The sequence below is a fragment of the Ciconia boyciana genome, chromosome 1 (assembly GCF_034638445.1).
Source record: "Ciconia boyciana chromosome 1, ASM3463844v1, whole genome shotgun sequence".
NCBI lineage: Eukaryota > Metazoa > Chordata > Aves > Ciconiiformes > Ciconiidae > Ciconia > Ciconia boyciana.
The window spans coordinates 69492498-69513851 of NC_132934.1; the positions used below are offsets into that span (position 1 = coordinate 69492498).

The 21354-nt window shown below is 38.5% G+C and overlaps 2 protein-coding genes across 51 annotated transcripts in view; one reads left to right on the plus strand and one right to left on the minus strand.

Moving 5' to 3' along the window:
- The window catches only part of DCP1B (decapping mRNA 1B), a 55674-nt gene extending 35822 nt beyond the window's left edge, over window positions 1–19852 (minus strand). For 2 of the 4 annotated variants that reach the window (XR_012044228.1, XM_072873769.1), the window contains exons 1-3: window positions 19550–19849; window positions 18488–18528; window positions 15801–15928 (exon numbers count right to left, since the gene is read on the minus strand). Coding sequence is in view for 3 of the 4 variants with exons in the window: in XM_072873769.1 (XP_072729870.1) it covers window positions 15801–15928; window positions 18488–18528; window positions 19550–19702 (322 nt within the window). In the remaining variant the exon portion in view is untranslated. Of the gene's footprint in view, window positions 1–15800; window positions 15929–18487; window positions 18529–19209; window positions 19267–19549 lie in introns of those variants that run through there. The other 2 variants (XM_072873792.1, XM_072873783.1) reach the window with 2 other exon arrangements.
- The window catches only part of CACNA1C (calcium voltage-gated channel subunit alpha1 C), a 495028-nt gene continuing 479561 nt past the window's right edge, over window positions 5888–21354 (plus strand). For 17 of the 47 annotated variants that reach the window (XM_072873471.1, XM_072873350.1, XM_072873368.1 and 14 more), the window contains exon 1: window positions 5889–6359. In XM_072873471.1, coding sequence (XP_072729572.1) covers window positions 6230–6359 — 130 coding nt within the window. In that variant the 5' untranslated portion in view covers window positions 5889–6229. Of the gene's footprint in view, window positions 6360–21354 lie in introns of all 47 variants that reach the window. The other 30 variants (XM_072873536.1, XM_072873579.1, XM_072873755.1 and 27 more) reach the window with 3 other exon arrangements.

Here is a 21354-nt window from a genome sequence, read left to right on the forward strand (position 1 = left end):
AGACAATCACATAATTTAAAATTCCAGAAACAAAAAAGAGAGATTGCACAAGCAACCTTAATTTTGGTATTTGCTAGTTTAGGAGCCTTAAAGTTCTTTTATTTTTTTACAGCCTTAAAGTTCTTTCAAACACAACATTTTGCTTAGCTATTCAGGTATTTAAAAACAAAACACTAGAAAAAAATTTTCATCCTATATACCATATTGATAGTCATGTGGCTCATCAACATGACTGGAACTTTTAGGTCTCTTGCTTCTCTACATTGTGTAAAGCAGCACAATACAAAATATATATAAAACAAACGTATTTGTTTCTAAATAATGGAAATTCAGCTTAGGTATATCCTGTTATTTCTGGAAGTTCTTAGAGGAGAACCAAAATTTTTATGATGTCCCAGGCACAAAAATGCCAGGAAACTGAAGTAAAGTAAGAGTTTTTCAAACAGCAAAAACCTGTATTTTGATATGAGTTTAAGTTAAATTCCTAAAAAGCTGCTGGAAAAAAACAAACTGTGAAATCATCAGACACTTGTTCTTTCATTTAAAGGTTGATAAAGCTCCTGATCCACTTACTTGGGAAACTTTTAATATAGACAGGGAAAAGGATGACTTGGTATTTCCATTATTTCAAATGTTTAAAACATTATATATGAACAAGCAGGAAAAAAAGCCATTTATTAAAGGGAAAAGAACCCTGCTCAGAGACATCTTAATGCAAACTGATGATCATACATGGACAGCGAAAAAGCTGTTTTTCAGCTTGACCAGCCAAATTCAAGTGAGGAGGGAACTGTTCAAGCAACTTTCTTAAAAAACCCCCACCCCAAAATAACAAGAAAATTTACAACAACAAAAACCCCAACAAAATGCAAAAGCCCCTCAAAACCCCTGTCCACAAAAGCAGATGGTTTGAGAGTGGGCAATGACTGGCAACACTACTGAAGTCAAGAATAAGTTCTTCACCACCATCTGTGTAACTGTGCCTGGAACTATGCCTTAAAAATCAACACAAGAAACATTTTTTTGTTAATAGGATGGACCTTGAAATATGCCTGCCATCTTCTACCAGTCATGGAAGTTGGGTGACCAATTTGCAGACTTCTAGATAGAGTCAGCAAATATTTCTGATTTCATGAAGCAAAAAAGGGACAACTCGGAGATGGTGGATGGTTTATTAAAGCATGTCTGTGGCTCTACTGTGATAGCCTGAGCAGATTTTTAATCAAAATTTATCAGAAATTCTTTATGAAAAAAACATCAACTCTGCAGCAGACATAAACAAGATTGGCTCACTAGAATGCCCCTTAAATAGCCTGAAAGCTAAAGTTATGTTAGTATTGTAGGAAACTTGAAAGCCCATTGATCCATTTATTTCCATAAAGCTCAGCAGATGTAAGAGTCCATCGGCAGGTTCTTTACTTTTTGGAAAAGAGCCCAAAGGCAAACTGAATTTGCAAGACTGCCCTTAAAATTACATTCTGTTGATGCTACAAGAAATTTTTAGTCACGACACAGGAATAGCATCTATGTTATCATCCATCTGGCTTAGTGCATTTATTTTCCCCACCCACCACCACCACTGGTTTTCCAGTCACATCCCCTGCCATTGCATCATCAGTTCCAAATAATTTTTAAATCATGATGATGTGTGGCACTGAAATTAAGGCAGGAAGTCTGTAGATGCCAGACTATCAATTTCTTAAATAACAAGTTGTTCTTAATAAATCCTTTATTGTTCTGTTTATAAGTTTTTCTTAAATAACAAGTGGTTCTCATTACTATTTCACAATAGAATTCTGAAACATCCACATCAGACTGGAGCTCCACTGCCTTTTGTAATGGAAATGATTAAACACTCTCATTCAAGGACTGTAAAAGCTAAGTGAAGGGGTATTAAGATAAACAAATGATGGGTGAAAGTACTGTTCCATTTTTGATATAGAAAAATGATAGACACTGACTTTAGAAAGGTAAGTGAAGAAGTTTGCAGCAAGCCTAAAAACTAAATCCAAATATCCTGAGTCAACAAAAGCATCCTTCCTGTGAAAAATATTCCATCAGAGAATGGCTCAGTGGAAAAGAAACATAACTCCCCAACATCTGAAACTATTAGCTGTATTAGCTTACCAGTGCTCTATATTCTCTGCTAACTTTCTACAGCAAACCATAAAACATGTCTTCAATGCACTGAAATGAAGCCAGGCCCTGATCTACAGGAATCATCTGAACATAATACAAAAACGCCATTACACAAATCTAGGCTAAATATATATCCGTAACTTCTACTAGCAGAAAAGCTTACACTAACATAACACTATCACAAGTGGAAGAGGTTAAATTAGAAACCACGCTCTTTTCTCGATTCTGTGCACATTACATCATACCTAGTAGCTAAAAGCAATGAGAACTCTCCTCAAGGAGAAGGGGACAACACTGCCTTTCCAACCTGGAGGCAAAAAAAAGTTTTATTTTATTTTAAAGAATAGGAAGGAGAGCTGCCTTCACCTTCTCCATTTCCAGCCTTTTTATTTCCATCCTGCCTTCCACTAGGTTAAGAAAAGCAGCAGCTTCTGTTATGTTTCTGGTTGAGTATCTGGGCTTCTAGTCCTGCGGGGATAAAGCCTGCTCTACGGTATGTGACATAGTCAGTTGGTAAAGGACTCATCAGGATTCAAACATCATGGTTTTAATTTATAATTTAGTCAAGTCTAAGAATACGTTCCCAATGATTTTTAAAGTGCATCTTTGAAGTACCGGACAAAGGTCAAAGTACATCTCTAATTCCAGAGCTATAGTCAAGTTCAAGGTCAAGTTATTTTCCAAACTCTGCCACTGCCGTTTTTTTCAGTAACATAGAAAAGAGGGAAAAAAAGAAGAAAGAATATTTTAACCTTAAATAGGTGTTCAATAGCATTTTGGTTTATGTTATTTTTTCCTGAAACCTGAATTTTTAGTATAATCAGTCTGATGAGCTGTCACCCCAAATGGTTTAACTCCCACAAAATTATGAACAACTTCAAAAACGGCTTCATGAAGAAAATAAGCAACCTTAACTATAGATGATGTTTCTAATTCTGACTGTTGTGATCTCATCTCTTATTTCTTCATTGCATACCTTCAGATCCTAAGTAATGGAAATACATTTGCAGATCTGGACTAAGTTCTTAACCTGCAACAACAAAAGTCTAAGTTGCTTGTATATATATACTTGTTCTTGTAATAAGTAACACCTAAGAAATACCATAAGATTAACAGAATTTAAAAAAGTTTGTATTTTTCCATTTGTACACTCTGTACATGCCACCATTTTGGAGGCAGGCAATTTCTTCATTTCTCCTACACCATCTCTATTTCTGAAATAGTTAGAAAAAGAATAAAAAAATCCACATAGAAATAGGCAAAGGTAAAGTCAACTGCTCTTCCTGAAATTTCAAATGTTTAGTTCATATTTACAGCATACCTTATGTATTTGCTTTTATTGATTTGCCACAGCCTATTAACATGTTATATTCAATACATTAAAAAGTTATTCTCTACTACTCTGTAGCCATTCCTTCTCTTATAGTCAGCTGTTACATTGCCTTCAATAACATATGCTTATCTGTAGAGTTGCCGTTGGAAATTTTTAAGTATGTATGATTTTTAGCAATATAATACAATTTCATGGGCACAGAGAGGACTTTCACTGTTCTCACATAATGACAGGCAAACAGTAATAGGTTTACTCCAGTTGCGGGTAGGTTCACGCTGTGCTCACAAGCTAAATTTCAGTAGACGGCTGCACCTTGGACCCTTTATCATTCACATATGGCCACTGCATTTTTACATGCTTGAAAACTGAAGGATCATTAAATTTAATCTTAAAGTATTAATAAAAATGTTAAAAATATATTTTATGACCTACTTTTTTCTTGTGAAAGTTGCAATTTAGTAATTTTTTTCATGAAGATACAAATACCACCTCTTTGAACTACCTTATTGGTTTTTTCTTTGCTGTAATTATTTTTAAACATATTTGTATACCTTTTAAAAATGTATTTTAACTATTGAAGTTAGTGTTCAGATGACTATAAAAATTAGCGATTTACTGACTTTTCTACCTTCTTGCACACGAGACATTCTGTGTGGGTATATGTACAGAGGGAGAAACAGAATGTACTCCTGAGATCAAGTTTGTCACCAAGAAAATGCAATTTAAACAGTAAGCATTTCCTTGTTTTAAACCTGTAATCCAACAGAAAAAACCCACATTTATCAAATTCATTTTATATTAGCAGCTAGACATTTCACAATAGCAGCACTGGGAGGTACCCTGCAATTCTGAATTGGTTCCCTGAATATAGAATAGAGATACATTTAAATTCAAATAAAAATTTGGAATTTTGCATTGGGTGATTTTCATTACAGCAATTGTATTATATTCACACAGAAAGTAAAAGTGCATATTTCATTTTGCTTCAAAAGTCAGCAGTATTTTACTAGCTCATGCATAATCCTTTAGGAATAAAACATATCAGTAATCATCTTCTGCTTCCTCAGTCTCTTCCCTCCTTCAGCTTTTAACTCTCTCAGTACAAATTTGAACCTCTACTTTGTTTTCTGTTTGAGAGAGATGTACAAAATATTCATGTGAGAGAAACAAGAATAAAAACAGAAGAAAGATGATAATAAAAGAAAAAAGCAAAGCACTGCAGGAAGGCATATGATACCTTACATAAAAATCCAATATTATTTCTGTCCTTTTCTAATTATTATGAAATTTCATGAGCCTCTTCATTGAGAGATGCTACACATTCCTGTGTAGAGGATTTAACACTGTATGTTGTCAAGCAAATAATACTTAAATTTTACAGAAAGGCAGTTTCTTTGACAGAGACAAAAGAATTGGCAGAGCTCATCGAACTGAAAGTCCATATCCTAAGACAATGACCAGCACCACATGATTCACAGGAAGAATCTTCCTAGTCCCTTTATTGTTGACCTCTGACCTGAAGCGTGTGTCTTACATCACTTACATTTTCTTCCCCTGGCTACAAGATCTCTGATTGTTTTTATGCATATAAATAATGTCTCTGCTATGCAAAAGGATTACTGAAACAGGCTCCAAAAGACCTAGGAGTATGTATGTCCAAAATGAAGCCAGCAGGTAAAACCCAGATTTTTTTTTTAAAGATTGATTTTAAACAATACATTATGATATGAAGACTTTGTATTTTATTAAATTTTGTTAAAGCAAGCTCTGCATTGCAAAACCAACTGGGCTGCAGCCACAACCATTAAAGCCCAGCAGATAGCAAATAATAAGCCCCATGGTTTTACTAGTTTGTACGCCAGTTAAGACAAAAAAGCAACACTGCATTTGCAGCCTTAGTGTAATTCCACTGGAACAGTTGCACCGTGTTTCTGTATAGAACACATTCCTTGTCCTTTAAAGGGTATGCTATCTTATACTTGAGAAGGTTTCTTTCTTTTTTCCTCCCGTAATTGAAAAGTATTGTTTACTGCCGATTTAAGGCTTGTTTTGATGAAGAGAGAGCTGATGAGGCACTCAAGAGCTTGTATTAAATCAATACTAGACAGAAGTGAGCAGCTTGTATATGCGCTGTGGGATACACTTGCTCACATATTTATCTTCCATATTTTGAAAGAAGGTTACAAATATTTTTATATATATACACACATATAAAGGAGTGTGAGTGAGCAAGCTCACATTCCAAGAGAAGTTTTCTGGCTATGTCAGGAGTGAAGTCCACCCCCTACTAGACAAACCTATTTTTTTCAAACACAAGAGGATATTATCAGAGAAGTCCGTGCTGATATACAGAAACCAGAGATCGTCATGGCTCGGTGAGGTGATGAGCTGACGGGTGGATGGCGCCCATTATCTTCACTTCTCAATCCAAGTTTTCCTGAAAAACCACAGGGGGAGGAGAAGGCTCCAACTGCGCATAAGGCACAGAGGACAAGAAAGGATTAGGAGTGAAGAGCAAGGAAAGGAAGGATAATGCAAGAGATATTGCAGAGGTTTCAAAGAGCTGGAAAATAGTTTCTAGATTAAAAGACCGAGTTGTCAGTAGTTTAAAGCAACATTCAGGTTTTAACTTTTATACAAGGCTCTTACATAAAATAACTCTGAAGTAAGAAACAATTGACCAAAAGGAATTTACCTTTACTATATATAGAAAATATACTCAAGTTCAGCTGTTTCAACGCTCCTTGGAATTTTAAAATGTTTCAAGCCTTTGTTCGGCAAGCGTATCACCCGCTACCCAGCCACCAGCCAGGGGAACCTGAAATGAAGTATAAGGGGAAGCTGGTGCATGAAACTCAGCTTAACTGCTTCTACATCAAACCCGGAGGTAAGACAACATTACCCAGTTGCGTGCACGCAAACTGTTCTGGTATCTACCTGCTGGGATAAGTATTCCCTTTCTATTTAAATAGAACAGTCTGTATAATGTATGAAACTAAACTAATAACTTATAGTAATAGTTGGGGGTAATGTACTGTGAAGTCCTGTATGTGTGATCACACTACCACAGGATTTAGATAATTCTGGTAATTCTCAAATCTGTGGAGTTAAGTAGATGGACGGCTTCTCTTGGTAATATATTGTCTTTTGAGCATCTAATGAACATCGCTTTCCCACTTCCACTTTGACATGAGAGAAAAAAAAAAGGCATGTAAGTATAAGGAACAAGAAGGAAAAAGGGCTTTTTTTTTTTGTAGACAAAGAGGCTAAGAAGTTTAAAACATACAAAAGCTCGAAATATTACATGCATAGGTGTGTGTGTGTGAAGGGACTAATCCGAAAAGGGGGCTACGCGAGAGATTCCTAAAAACCACCTAGCTCTAATATTTTCATTTGCAGAAGAAATATGTAGGTATTCATGTACGTATTTACACTGATCTGGAAACATCTACCATTTTATGCTATACAAGGAGGTGTGTATGAAGTAGAGGGTATACAGGTAGTCACATGAAAATAACCTCTTTAAAAAAAATTATCTGTTCCAACTTGAACTCTTGAGATTTACTGCATCATATGCCTATCTTATCTTGAAAAGATGTCCGGAATTCCCAGCGCTGGCAGTACACTCTCAGCAGTAAACGTCCAGACAAGCTAATATGTTGCTTATATGCTGACATCCATAAATGGGAAACAAAGACTGTGTCTAGCAGATATACGCAGTATTATACTCCTCCCATTCTATACAGAAACTCATCCACAACTGCAGGATGCTTGATACATGCTTTTAATGCTATTCCATATACTTTTCCTACCAATTTGTTTGCCCAGGCAGGGATACAGTCCCACCATACACAAAATAATTACCAGCCATCAAAAAACTACATAGCTTTGTTATCTTAGCTCCTTAGCCTGTTTCTTCTCACATGACATATAGTTTCTCTGACTTTCAGATTGGACTCCATCGTTCCACGTAACTGAAAACCTATGTTAGGATTACTGCACTTTTTTTCCTTACACTTTTTTTTTTTTTACCACCTTCATCACACAACTGAAACACATAATTAGAGCAAAAAGATGGCTGCAGTCCTCAGAGTTAAGTTGCAAAAAGCCACTTTACAAATGCAAAGCATTCTAAATTGTTTGCTTTGCTCAGTCAAAGACTTCCACAACTGGTACCAAATCCTCAGGGTAGGAAGGGTGAGGAAGAAACATCAAAAATATCCTTTTAGGAAAGTCTGACTAGAAATATCTGTGCTGAATTGGGTAGAGTGACAAAGGACATGGTTTTACGCATCAAAACTTGCATCTTAATCTTAAGGCCTTCACAACTGGCATGTACAATTTCCACTGAAAAAGATATATTCTATTTAAAGGAAAATATGAATAATAAGGCAGCCGTGGAAAAAATAAATTTAGAAAGACTTACCAGTACAAACAATTTTGCTTTAAAAACAACAAACAATAAAGGGATATTACAGTTTCTCCTCTGTTGTTTGTTTTTTTTTTAATTTGAACCCTAAAAAACTAAATCACAGAACTACATTTACTCTCCACAATAAGCACAAAAAAAAAATCCCAAACACCCTAAAGTAGAATTAACCAATACCTGCTAATCCTAGAATCACATTAATAATTTAGTTTGGTTAGGGCCTCTGTAGATCATTTACTTCAGCCTTCTGCTCAAAATAGGGCTAGCTTCAGTAAGATAGAGAATTAGGAAAAAAAGAAATTATGATCAACTACGAGTTACCACAGAAAAGTATATTCTACGGCACTTTTTAAGTCAATTTATTTTTTTAAAGTAATTTGCATATATGCATATCTCTTTACAACAAATTATCCTGTCCCTTTCACTACATTAAAAATCCACTCCTGCTTCCATAGACTCAAGCAGAGTTTAGTTACAGATTTCAAAAACAGGCGTATCAGGTTGTATACTCTAGAACAGGCAAGCCAACTAACCACTAGACAGCAAGATCATGATTTCCCATCTTAAAAATCACCTGCCCTGAGCCAGCACTGCTGCATGTCCATCCACACCCAATTGCAAAATAGTGTTTAGATATGCCATCAAGTTACAATAATATTTTTAAATCTCAACAGGCAAGCATTAAAGATTTTTAGGCATCCTTGAAAATTAAAATGAGAGACAGAAAGCACAAAAATCTTATATATAAATGTACATATTTAATGTTTTTATTTACAAAAATGTAAATCAGTATCTATACCATTTCCAAGGGGCAGTTTATTATTTTTCTCAACATTCTGAAGCAGTTTTTACCATCTTCTAAGCACATTAAAATCATTAGTAGATTGAAATATAGACCACAAAGGGAGGAACTATATGGGAAAGGTAGTAGGAAATTAGTAATGCTTTTATATATGCTCTTATAAAGCGGTCTAAGAACAGATAATTTCTGAGTGTAGGTACGAGGAAGTCAGTAAACTGACCGCTAGACAGTGCCTCACATGAAAAAAGAAAAAATTATTGTCACTATGCATCTGATAAGCAAGTTTCTTCCTGCTCCTATTTATTTGCTTCTCTCAAGAAAATTTGCACATGACAAACTATAGAATAGTTAAGTTGGACACAAACTGTAAAACAGGTTTCAAAAAAAGAAAAAAAAAGCATGCAACATGACAAAGCTCATGCTGTGACCTTAATTTTCTGGGTTTAGAATCAACTCTTACTACAACACTGATGTATTTTCAGTATGTATACTTTCCTTTTAAATTTAAAAAAGGAAAATAATATCTATGCTTAACAGTGTTAGCATTCCAATGCTCTCAGCAAAACTGAGGTTTCACTTTAAGGTCAATAACATCCAGGCAAGATAATCGTGACCTCTACTGCTGTTCTGTCTTGCTGGATGCATGATGAATTTTTATAATGCTGATCAAAGGAGAGAAAGTGGAATGGGAAGAAGAAAGAGCTATTTGTTTATTTCTCCAAGACAAAAATGTCTCCAAGGACAGAACCTCAGGTAAACCACAAACATTCGTATTCTGAACAAACGGCAGTAGTCAGTCCAGACAGGCTTTAAAAAAAAAAAAAAAAAGCTTTAGCCAAATCTGTTTAGCAAACAACAGGCTGAAAAAAACATACCTCTAATGAGGGCAAGGCCCTTCTGCCAAAATTACTTTGAATTTCTATAGTTTGAGCTTTTACTTTTCAAACACTTTTGTTCCAAATTGACAAATATTTTTCAAAGAGTTTTAAACTACAGAAATATTTTCTTCAACAAAACATGCAGGTTCTAGCAGGCCAGAATAATAATTTTGCAATCAAACTTAACCTCAAAAAACCTGTTTTTAAGTTATTCAGCTGTGACAAAAACATTGCATTTTGCTTAATGATGCAGCAACAGAAAGCCATGTAGTATTTCTGAATCAGCAGACCACTGAATTTAGAGAAAAATAATACAAATTGAATGAAGTTAAAAACATTTAAAGGTATTTGTTTCAAAATTCAAAAAGACCAATGAGCATCTGGGGAATAATCAATTGAATACACATTTCAATTTACTGCATTCACCCTGTTGGTTTTTTTTTGTTATTGGACCAGATACTGTATGTTGGCAGGTAGGAGGCTGATAAATAAGGCTCTCCATTTAAACTGACATTTTTACCAAAATCAAAACCAAACAGAAACTCTATTACATCATAAAAACAAAGCCTGGAATATCTATTTTGCCTGTCTCAGTGGAAACAATTGAGCAACTAGTTGTTTATTGGTCAATATGCAGAAAGCTGAATCTAAATATATACACAAGTAAATTTAACCACCAAATGCTGGTTTCATTCTCAAATAAAAACACATTCAGAAGAAAGAAAATATTTAAAATATTGAATTACAGAATATATAATGTAGTATAGACTAAGAACATATTTCAAGGTAAAAAAGACACTATAGTATCCAAAAGAAGATTGTTTTTCATGACATATTCATTTTTACATATCACTCAAATCCTATTACTGTTGTCTCCTGCTTTCCCTTCAGAAGTAAATTTCTAATACTCTTCAAACTAAGATGTTTTTTACAAGAGAAATGCTACTTGCAGGGTCAGTGGTCTTTAGAAATGCCTACAGACACTTGTTATCCATTCAGTATTTTTTACCAGGATGTATTTACTTAGCAGGGTGAACTGAAATGAGCCACAATCAGTCTCCAAGATGATGAGTTGTTCTATTTGAGAGGGCTCTAGGATGCTGTAACATAGAATTTAAGAATGAAAAATAACAGTTTGAGGAAAATATACAGTTTGGAAAAATTTTCATATATAAATAATTATGACCTACAGGGGAAAAAAAAAACCAACCCAGAAACAAACAAAAACCCCTTATGCTACTTCTTTGGACAGCTGGCAAACTTCCCTCTCCCTCCCATACCTTCTCATCTACTGGACATCTTTGCAGTGTGGAAATCTGGGAAAATAATACTAAATTTTCAGGGTTCTGATAGACGTATGGTGGCAGGTTCAACTGGACAACTGAAACTAGTATGAGGTTATGTACTTATCACGTGTGTCTAGACAGTTTTACCAAAACCAGGCATGCTCGGTCTGCTTTTGTATCACTTCCTGAACCTCTGCAAAAGCTCAAATTCAGTAGAATATGCCACATCTGACTAAGAAGTTTCATTCAGTTTCAAGCCTAGGAGATGACATGATCAAAGGCTTTGCTACAAATGTGGCACAGAAATTAAAAGTAACTTCTATGCCCAAATATGTTTAGAATCTAGTCAGATATAGACTATTTGTTGATCTGTCACACAATTTCTTTCTCCACTTGCTGTAGCACAAAAGCACCCAATTAACCTGTATCAGATCATCGTCATAATTAGCATACTAACTATTATAAGGTAGGATCTTGTATTTTTTTCTGGCAGCTGAAATGCTCAAGGTGAAGCTAGCTCTAAGATATGCAACTTAATATTCATCAAATTCTCTGTGTCCTGTAAACATGAAAAACAGTATTCAGTGATGAAATGATAAATCAGTCAACTCAAGAAATAATTCACTGACCCAGCATACACCCATATACACCTGGTACAATATACAGTTGGGAACAGTTGCGAGTAAATTATTATACAACTGATCAGTGCTAAAAGGAGAAAATTAAGTTATTTTAACTAATAATTTACAGTTATGCATTTCTTCTGAATTCTCTCATATTAATCAGCATCAAGTCTTAAGCAACAGGCTCTAAACATTGGTTTTCACAATAAATATCACCAAAGATTAAAGAAAAAAGTAGTAATTATGTAGTTAAGGTTACTCAAATATAGAACCCAGGAAATTTTTTAAAACCCTTAAAATCGTTACATGATCTAACCAAAACCAGAACTACTGTCTTGCTCTCAGAAAGAAAGCATCTAACATTGCAGTTAACTACATAAGTTTAAAGGTCACATTGAAAATACCTATTTGATCCGTAAACCTTCTGTTTCTTGGTGGACAAGGATTTCTGCTGGCATTAAATACTGTAATTTGAGCTTTCCTCCTGGCTTTGAAATGAATAACCCTAGCTCTAGCCTAACAGATTTCCCAAACTAAACTTTTCTGTGAAATAGTGGATCTGTGCAAACATTAACTGGCATGGATCCCAAATCCAGCCTGAAAAGTCCTGGGATTAGACTGTAACACGGTGTTTAGACAGTATTTCAACTTCAGATGACCAAGATCATACGGAACAACAGAAGAAATATGAAAACCAATAAAGTAGAAAGTAAGATCTAAATATTCCTTAAGTATTCATAAACATATTTATTGTGTATAATTTTGTTAAATTATACACAATAAAGGAAAGCTTTTTCTATTGTAATCATATATTGGATGCAAAGCAATCTTTACAAAATGATAGCTATACCATGACAAAATGTTGGCAGACTTGTCCAGTACACAAGTACCACCTTTTGCTGCCAAGAGCATTTATTTTAGACTGTGTGATACAACCAGCCATAGATATTCAGCTGTACTGAAATGAAGTTGGTTTCAACAAACATTCAGAATATTGGAAGAAACAAAACACTGGGCAGGACTTCTTTATTCCTCCAAATGCTGGCTTGGAGGAATTTTTTCTGAAATTTTTCTGAAATTTACATTGTCACAAAACGCAAATAGGTTATGGGTTATATGTTCCTGTTATATGGGAAAGCAACTATACCAATTAGAAAAACAGGGAAAACTTCTAGTTTTGTTATATCTAATAAGAAGATACATATGAAAAATCGAGTAAGATGTAACCAAGTCAAACAAAAGGTTAGAAAAAGATAACTTGTTTCCAGATCCTGTGAAGTATTGCTGCCAAAATGTCCACTGTTTTGCCAAGTAAACAGCTGTTACTGAGTACTCCTTGTTAATATCTGGAAGCAGGAGAAAAATAATATTATAAGATTAGGGCCTAAAAAACCTAGTTTTGGATGAAAACTCCATTGAATAAGGAAGAAGTCTGAAGCCTTAGTTTTGCAAAAATTATAAAGACAAGTTGTATAATAAAGCAAAACACAAGGAAAATATTCATATAGAAAATTGAAGACAGGTATTCAGAGTCATGTTTGGATGAGACCCTAGTGAAAACAGATACTTAATGTTGAGGAGGTTCCTTTATTTTATGTAGCAAAGGCTTTGAAATACACAGTAAGGAAGAAATGGCTAGAGGTATCTGCATCTCAGTGAAGAAATCGCCCCATGAACAATCTGTAGGGACCTAAAGAAAACCTCGAAAAGTCAAATGAGTTGGTAAATAACTTTTCTTCTATGGGTCTGTAATGCCACTTTGCTCTGGAAACATAGATGTTTCCATGAAAATCTGAGAAAACAGAAGTTTTTCCTTCGAAGTACCTAGACCTTCAGTTTTCTTGAATAATTAATGATTAAGTCTTTGTAAGAGTATTTTAGGAAGATAAATACCTGGGAGTAACGTATCCCTACACCTAGAACACATCTGATGCTAACTGAAATCCTGAACTAGTGGATTTTTTTTAGTAAAGCAAACATGAATCTTCTCTCAGACAACAAAATTCTCAAATTAAATAACAAACATAGATTTACTCATGGTTAGATTGAACAGCTAACTGTGGTTAAAATCAGACCCACAGACCCAGGCTGAAGATGACTTTATAAAACCAGGAGTACCACTGGCTGGGGATGTTATTTCTTTTTTTCCATGCTTGCACTCAAGGGAATGATACAGTAAAGAGTGCCACCAGGTCAAGAAACTAGCAGATCTCCCAGCTGAGAGATCCTAAACTGAAAGAAACATGTTACTTTCATGTTGCCACTGGCAAATTGTCAGTCTAGGTATTGTGGGTTCACCTCAGCTGGCAGCTTAGCCCCACCCAGCTGCTCACTCCCTCCCCTCCCTAAATATCAGCAGGCAGATATTTAGCCATTTCCAGGAAAGCAGGGCTTTGTCATGTGTAATGGTTACTTGGGAAGATAAACACCACAACTCCAAACATCCCCCCTTCCTCCTTCTTCCCCCAGCTTTTATTGCTGAGCATAGCATCATGTGGTATGGAATATCCCTTTAGTCAGTTGGGGTCAGCTGTCCCAGGTGCATCCCCTCCCAAATTCTTGTGCACCCCCAGCCTACTCACTGGCAGGGCAGTGTGAGAAGCAGAAAAGGCCTTGATGCTGTGCAAACACAGTTCAGCAGTAACTACCCTAAAAGGACCATTGCCTAGACAGAAGAACCCAGAAAAGAAGCATTCTGCATTCTGCTGTTACACAGTTAGCCAAAAAGGCCTGGACAAGTTACTTAAACATAGGCCCACTGCTCAGAGGCATATGTTAGTACGTATATGTGAGACCCTGTAAATCTAAAATTCTGACATCTCTTAGGGAACAAATGGCTTACACCCCCCCAAAACCCCCAATTTTTCTCCTAATAAAAAACCAAACAAATCACAGTTTACGTGTAGTACTCAGACTAAAGACTGTCTTACTTCACGTCAGCATAGAGTTATGACAGCTTCTAATTACTCCTTATACCAATTGTCTCAACAAAAATGAAAAATTAATAGATCAGGTTTCAAAAGGTAGATATTAGTATATACATACATAAACTGCTAATGGATTTTCAAAATGAGATTAAAAAATATTACATATACATAGGAAAGACTCTTCAAAATCAGATGGGATAAATAGGTCTCATGGTACTTAAAATCCGAATGTCTGACCTAGTCTAGGTTAGCCTGGAGATGTCTGCATTTCTTTTCAGTTTCTTTGGGAATTTCAATTCTTTTTCAGCCTATCAAATACTCTCAAAAATGGAAGTTTCATTTAGGTTATTTAAAATGTTATTTCTCTATTGTTTCTACCACATAGTGTGTGTGTACAACAGGATTCCCTCCTGATATACTTTCCAACTCCAAATTATAAAGTAAAAAGGTCTAGCAGATTATCACACTGGGCTGCTTCGTATGCCACGAATTTCCTCTGCTTTTACTTCATCCAGAGGGAACACTTCTGCATCACAGTTTACATAAAACCTTTTTTCAATCTGTTTTTATGCATCAAGCGCAAACTATAGATCATACTGCAGCTCTGCTTCCAAGTACAGACATAAACTGTAGATTTATAAATGCTCATTCTCATATAATTGAACATTGTAACAGTCTGTGTGTATATCTGCATGTAAAAGTACAGCTTTCTCATGTCTTCCACTTATTTCTGAGTTTGCTTGACACTTGCTAATTCTTGTATAAAGATAATCATGCAAGATAAACACAGAGCCCAAAGTAATAACTTTGTCTTTCATCAGGGTTTAAATTAGGCTCTCCACTATGTTATCAAGAGTTACCCCTGACAGTTTAGAAGTAACCTATCTTCCAACTTGCTGTAAGGACAGTATTTTGGAGCTGGAGCAGAAGACAGGCTTCGAATTGGCTGCATTTGCCTATTTTTATGCAGAAAACCAAGAATACAAATATTATGCCAACCCTCAGTAGATCTGCTTCATGGTGAGACTTCCCAACACTGAATGGGGTATATTCAGAACACGCACACAATATCTCTGCGAGTCTATACGCCTGTCACATGCACACGAACATAAAAATCTACTATTTGTCAGTTAAATGAAGAAATTACTGTTAAGTATTAATTCTAATACTTTCTTTAGAAGAGTGGCATTTTAGCAAGCACTGAGTGACTCTTCTCTTTCAGCACATCAAAAAGCAAAATGTATTCCTTCAGCTGTAACTGTTAATCAGCTAGTTTCAGCCCTCGAAAGCTGCAGTCTCATCATTTGGACTGCCTTAACCAAGAACGGACTCTGAAAAGGAGCTCACTTCTTCAGTATTTAACCCAACATATCACATACTTACATCTGGCATTTCTGTACAGTAGAAAAGGGTCCTGCAGCTGGAAATCAAGGTCTTTAGTAATAGGTTCTGTTCGATTTTCCATGCTCAGTCTGTTCATAATTGTGAAGCCATGCCTTGGAGAAGCCGACCTGAAAATTATCAATTAGAAATCACATCAACTCAAGGAAAAAAAGAAATTACTAGAATTTCTTTGTTATATAGTTCTCCAAAATTGCTTTTTTTATTTCTAAGAGATACTACAAAAATCTAATTTTGTTGCCAAGGAAATAACAATTGACTCTTGCAGTGTTTCGTGCCATCCTTTTAATTTTGTCAAAATCCTACATTATGTATGAGAAATAACAGAAGCACCATTGGTCTCACAATAGCTACAGAGAGTATGCCACATCTGTGATACTACCATTTGAGGTCCAATTATTTAGTCACAGCATAATCATATCTGCATGATCATATCTTTCACTTCAAGTTATAAGGCCTACAACTTCTGAACAGGCAAGATGTTACAAAACACCACTTTGTCCCAGAACATCAGTATCACGTTATCCAGCCACCACCATCCACCCTATAGTTTCTTGCTGGAGTAGAAAACAGCAGTTAGAACAATTCAGTCATGGGCCAGAGCAAGTATATTTTTTAACACTCAGGTTAAAAATTACAGATAGAAACAGTCATCCCAGATAGGATTTTCAATACCATCTAAAGCATAAGAACAAAAGTGAGAGCGGTGAGACATTGGAACAGGTTGCCCAAAGAAGCTGTGGATGCCCCATCATTGGAAGTGTTCAAGGTCAGGCTGGATGGGGCTTTGAGCAATCTGATGTAGTGAAAGATGTCCCTGCCTGCGGCAGGGGGGTTGGACTAGATGATCTTTAAAGGTCCCTTCCAACCCAAACCATTCTATGATTCTATGACTCTAAATCATTATGCTTGTTCATGGGGGTTACACTTCAAGTCAGTTACATAATTTTTATTAATGTGAGCTGTTAAACCTATCACGATCCTGACAGGAGACATTACTTTCAAACCAAGTATGACAATAAAGGAAAAGATGATGGCTAAACATTTGGGAAAAGTGCCATTTCTGGTAATTGCTGGTGGGTGGATTCCTCTATGAAATCCAAAGCACAGGAACCTGCATTACAGGATTGGAGTCAACAGAAAACTAAACAAAAGTGGAACTCTTAACAAGAATCCTTGTTTACAACAGTCAGTACTTCACTTAAAAAAACTCAAAGAAACAAAAAAACCAGTCCACTTCCACTGGTGTTAACCCAGTCAGAAGTCTGATTTTTTGACCATTCCTCAGAATTCCCAAAGATGAGATAGGTGATAAATAAGTCAGCTCAAGTAAACTGGTCACATTACTTTACATTGTCACAACAGTAATGAGAAGCAACAAAGGCAACACCAGTGGTCTCCAACTTATGGTCTGTTGGCAATGTTTTTTCCACAAGACTTTATGACTTTGTTCAAAGCCACAGGAAATTAAAGTTAAAACTGATGGGGACGGCAATGTATGATGTTACTCACAGCTCACAACCTGTTCCATACTGTTGCCTATAGGGCAGCCAGGGTAGCAATCTCTGCTGTAAATGGAAACTTCCTCAGACAACAAAAAGAACAGTGAAAGATCACAGACGCTAGAAGTGCCAGGTTACATGTTGTCAGTTGCAGAGTTTTAAAACCAACACACCAGAGAAATACTACTTCTGTTTTGCAGTACACAACTAGCCACCTCCACCTACTGCTAGCATAACTATGGCCAGTTTTTTCCTCTTGTGGTGGTAATTATAACAGCACCTTATCTCCACTTACCTGAAAGCAGCTTAGAAAAATTACTGATGATGATTTCCACTGCTGGTACAAAAGAGCTCAAAAGATTAAAACCAGCATTCCCACTTCACACAAAGCTCACAGTCTCTTGGGCCTCCCTGTCACTTCACACATACATCTCTCGCCTTCTCAAAACAATCTCTTGCTTTCTCAGTTCTCCTGCCAGATCCTCATCAACATAAATGTTGAAGGAGAAAGTTTCTGCTTTGGTGTCCCATCCCAGCAGCTACTGCAATATCCGCTTACTGTATTATTTTCTGATTTTAACAACAGTCACAGAGAAATGCTGAGGCACTAACTTGGAAACCTAAACATAAGGAAGGCTTCACAACAGATCTAAGGTACATGCTAGAATAAATGAGGTAACCAATGGTCTGAAAAGCCACAACCAGAGCTGCTGCTAAAAGAAAGCATTAAAAACATCCAAAATGTTGGATGAAATATGCATGAAAAATGAATAATCAGATACAAGCAGCATGAAAGTTCCCTAAGTAGGGAACACAATACTTCGTAAGTTCTACCACTCCTTTACTTTACGGAATACCATTCTTTATTTCACTATTTGTTTTTTGTTCAGACACCTTTTAAACTGCAAATGCTACAACCTATTTAAAACAACAGATTTCTGTGGTTTACTCATATTGAGATTTAAATCACATTTGGAAGTCTTATCCGAATATAAGGTGATGTCTCCTTCTCACTGTCTTCTTCCCCACGCATGCCTCTGCCAGTTTCAGTTTCTTTTCACCCTTGAACAAGGAGGAGCATTTTACTTCATTCAGCCATGCTCCATCCCAGCTAATTTTCCACATCCACAGTTTTCACCAGCAGACATTAAAACGTTACGTCCTTACCTTGTGTAAACAAACAGCGTTCCCTCCACATCAGTCTTCTCCTGAAGAAAAGGAAAGTTAAGAAAGTTGAATCAGGGCAGCATTTTGCTAGCCACCAGTGAGCCCCCCCTTTATCTCTGTTTTACCAATACCATCAGTTACACCTCTCTCACCTAAGCCATGAAAAAAATAACTAAACCCAACCTCATCAGCTGGTGGAGAGAGACTAGAGCTAGCACAGGTCACCGTGCAGCTGATCCAAGTTTTATGATAAGGTATGAAAAGGCTAAAGGCTCGACACCATGAGACTAAACACTGCACCGGATTAACTCTCTGCTACACCCGAGGGCAACACACGGGCCAGATTCAGGGAGAGGATTTTCCAAATGGCGCCTGCCCTCAGGGGCAACGCTCAGGACGGGTAAGGGGGAAACCACACAGAAGGCAGATTGCGCAGGTTCATCAAGCACAGGCCCTAAGCCCCACCATTATAGCAAACCAAGAACCACCCACAGATAACCAGAACGTTAAATTACCAAAAGATTCCCCAAATTATTTTTTTTTTATCTTAAATAGCTGTTTTAGTAACCCAAATACACTTTTGTATGCGTTTTGGTTCCGTTATAGACGGTCAGATAGCAGAGGAGCTCCTGAGGCCCACACCCTGGTTTAAACCCCAGTCTCCTACAGCCCTGCCCTGCAGGATATAACTTTTACAGCCCTGCAAGCCTCTCAAAACCCACTTTCTAGGCACCACAGGGCTTCCCACACTCGCCAGAGAGGCTGAGCCAGGCACAACCCCTCACCCAGCCTGGCGAGGGCAGGGAGCACCCCAGGACACCCGGCCGGGCCAGGGGCCGAGGCAGCCCCTCAGCACAGCCCTCACGACCGCCCTCGCACCTCAGCCACGGCGGCGCCCACCCCTTCCCCCTGCCCCCTGCCCCCTGCACACAGGGGAGGGGCGGGGCCCCCTCGCCGCCCGCCCCCTGCCCCGACGCCCCGCCCCCGCGGCGTGGGCGGGGCCGCTTCTCGCCCCGCCTCTGCCGAGGGGCGGAGGGTGCGGGGAGGGGCGGCCGCACGTACCCACTCGTTGGCGCGGTGCCCGAAGGTGTAGAGCGCCACCTGGCTGGCCACGTCCACGATGCTGCTGATGTAGGGGTCGTGCTGCTGCAGCGCCGCCAGGCTGATGTCCAGCCCCTTGCCCAGCAGGGCGGCCCCTGCCACCGCCGCCGCCATTTTGCCTCCGACAACAACACAGGGTTCCTAGTAGGCGCGACTAATCCAACGCCGAGAGGAAGGGTGGCCGCTCCCACCCCCGCCCGCCCAGTCGGAGCGAGAGCGGGCGGGAGAGTCGGGGCCCAGCCGCCGCAATCGAGCGCCGAGCGGCGCCGGCTCAGGATTGTTGCCGTTGGCGACGGGGCAAGCTGAGGGGCGGCCTGGCGGGGCCCGCCCCGGCCGCGGGGAGACGGGGAGGGCCAGGCGGCATCGCAGCGCCTCCGCCGGCAGCGACCCGCCTGTGCTGGCTGGATTTCCCTCGGTGCTGGCACCCTTCGTTTTCAGGCTTCTCCCTGCCGCTGGGGAGGCCACTGACTGGCTTCCTTCCTGCCAGCTGCGCGCCCGAGGAACAACATGGTTCCGGCGGCAGCAGGCCTGAGAGAACCGGCCAAACTCGGCGGGAAGTGCTGCTAGGGCCGAGGTGCTCGCTGTGCCGAGCAGGGAGTCCTGCATGCCCACGGTGTGCCCGTTAGCCTGAGCGGGAGGCGGTGTGGTGTGCACCACAACGTACAGAGCCTCAGGAGAGCAGGGAGCCACGTGCCAAGGTGGAGCTGAAGCCACATAGGCTTGGCCTCAATGTACGCACAGGAGCATTCGGGCGCACCGGTGTTACCTGAGGAGAGACTGTACGTGTGAGACTGCGCAAAGTTAGCAGTGTATCTGTAAGCACATGTATCTGTAAGGATGCGTGTGCTTCCTGTGTGCTCGCACATGTGCACCAAGGCAATGCATGCACGGCACTCAAACAGGGAGAGAAGTTGGTTCAGATTGATGAATATACACAGTCTGTATTTACTAGCATACACTCACAGACTTCTGCATAGAACTTAAGGGAAAAAGAACATGAATGCAAACTGAGCCACCATACAACCCTTGTGTGTATATATATATATATACACATACATGTGACAAGCAGCTGAAACATAAACAAGCATACTATGATATGGAGATATACAAACAGCAGAGGAACAGATGGACAAGACCATGAATTTAGTTACCATATTTTCCTGTCAGACACACATATTTATTATTAATCTATTGATATCAACAGTTTACAGCAAATACATGAGCTTTATGTGGCATGCAGATAGACTCAAGATGTACTTACGTTTAAAAGATTTGCTTAACCGTCCAGCCTAAACCCCCTGTGAGAGCAAATTTTTTTTACTTCATCACCTCAGACCAATGTAGCAATTTTGGAAGGAGTTACCACCTTCTGTATATAGAAGCAGTAGGGTGATATATTTCCTTCCAGAGAATGGGATACCCTGGAAGAACTAAAGGCAGAGGTAATGGATGCTATCTTGTTGGTTTGCAATATCCCTGACACAACAGTTTTTTAAAGGGCAGTAGCTGGACATAGGGGATGAAGACTGCCATTTTGGTTTCTTCCCTCCTTTTCGTTCTAGGCCAGATGGAGCCTGTGGCATAAAGTAGCATCTGCTCCGAGAGCAAATGGGCAAGCCCAGATGAAAAAGATTCCATAGTGTGAAGTGGGGAAGTAGGGAAGAACTGAGAGGCAGCAAGCTGGGAATTCATAGTATTAAATGTAGGGAGAGTGAGTCCCTTGAGTGGAGTTAGGAATGGGCATGCTCTCAGAAAGGATGGAGAGG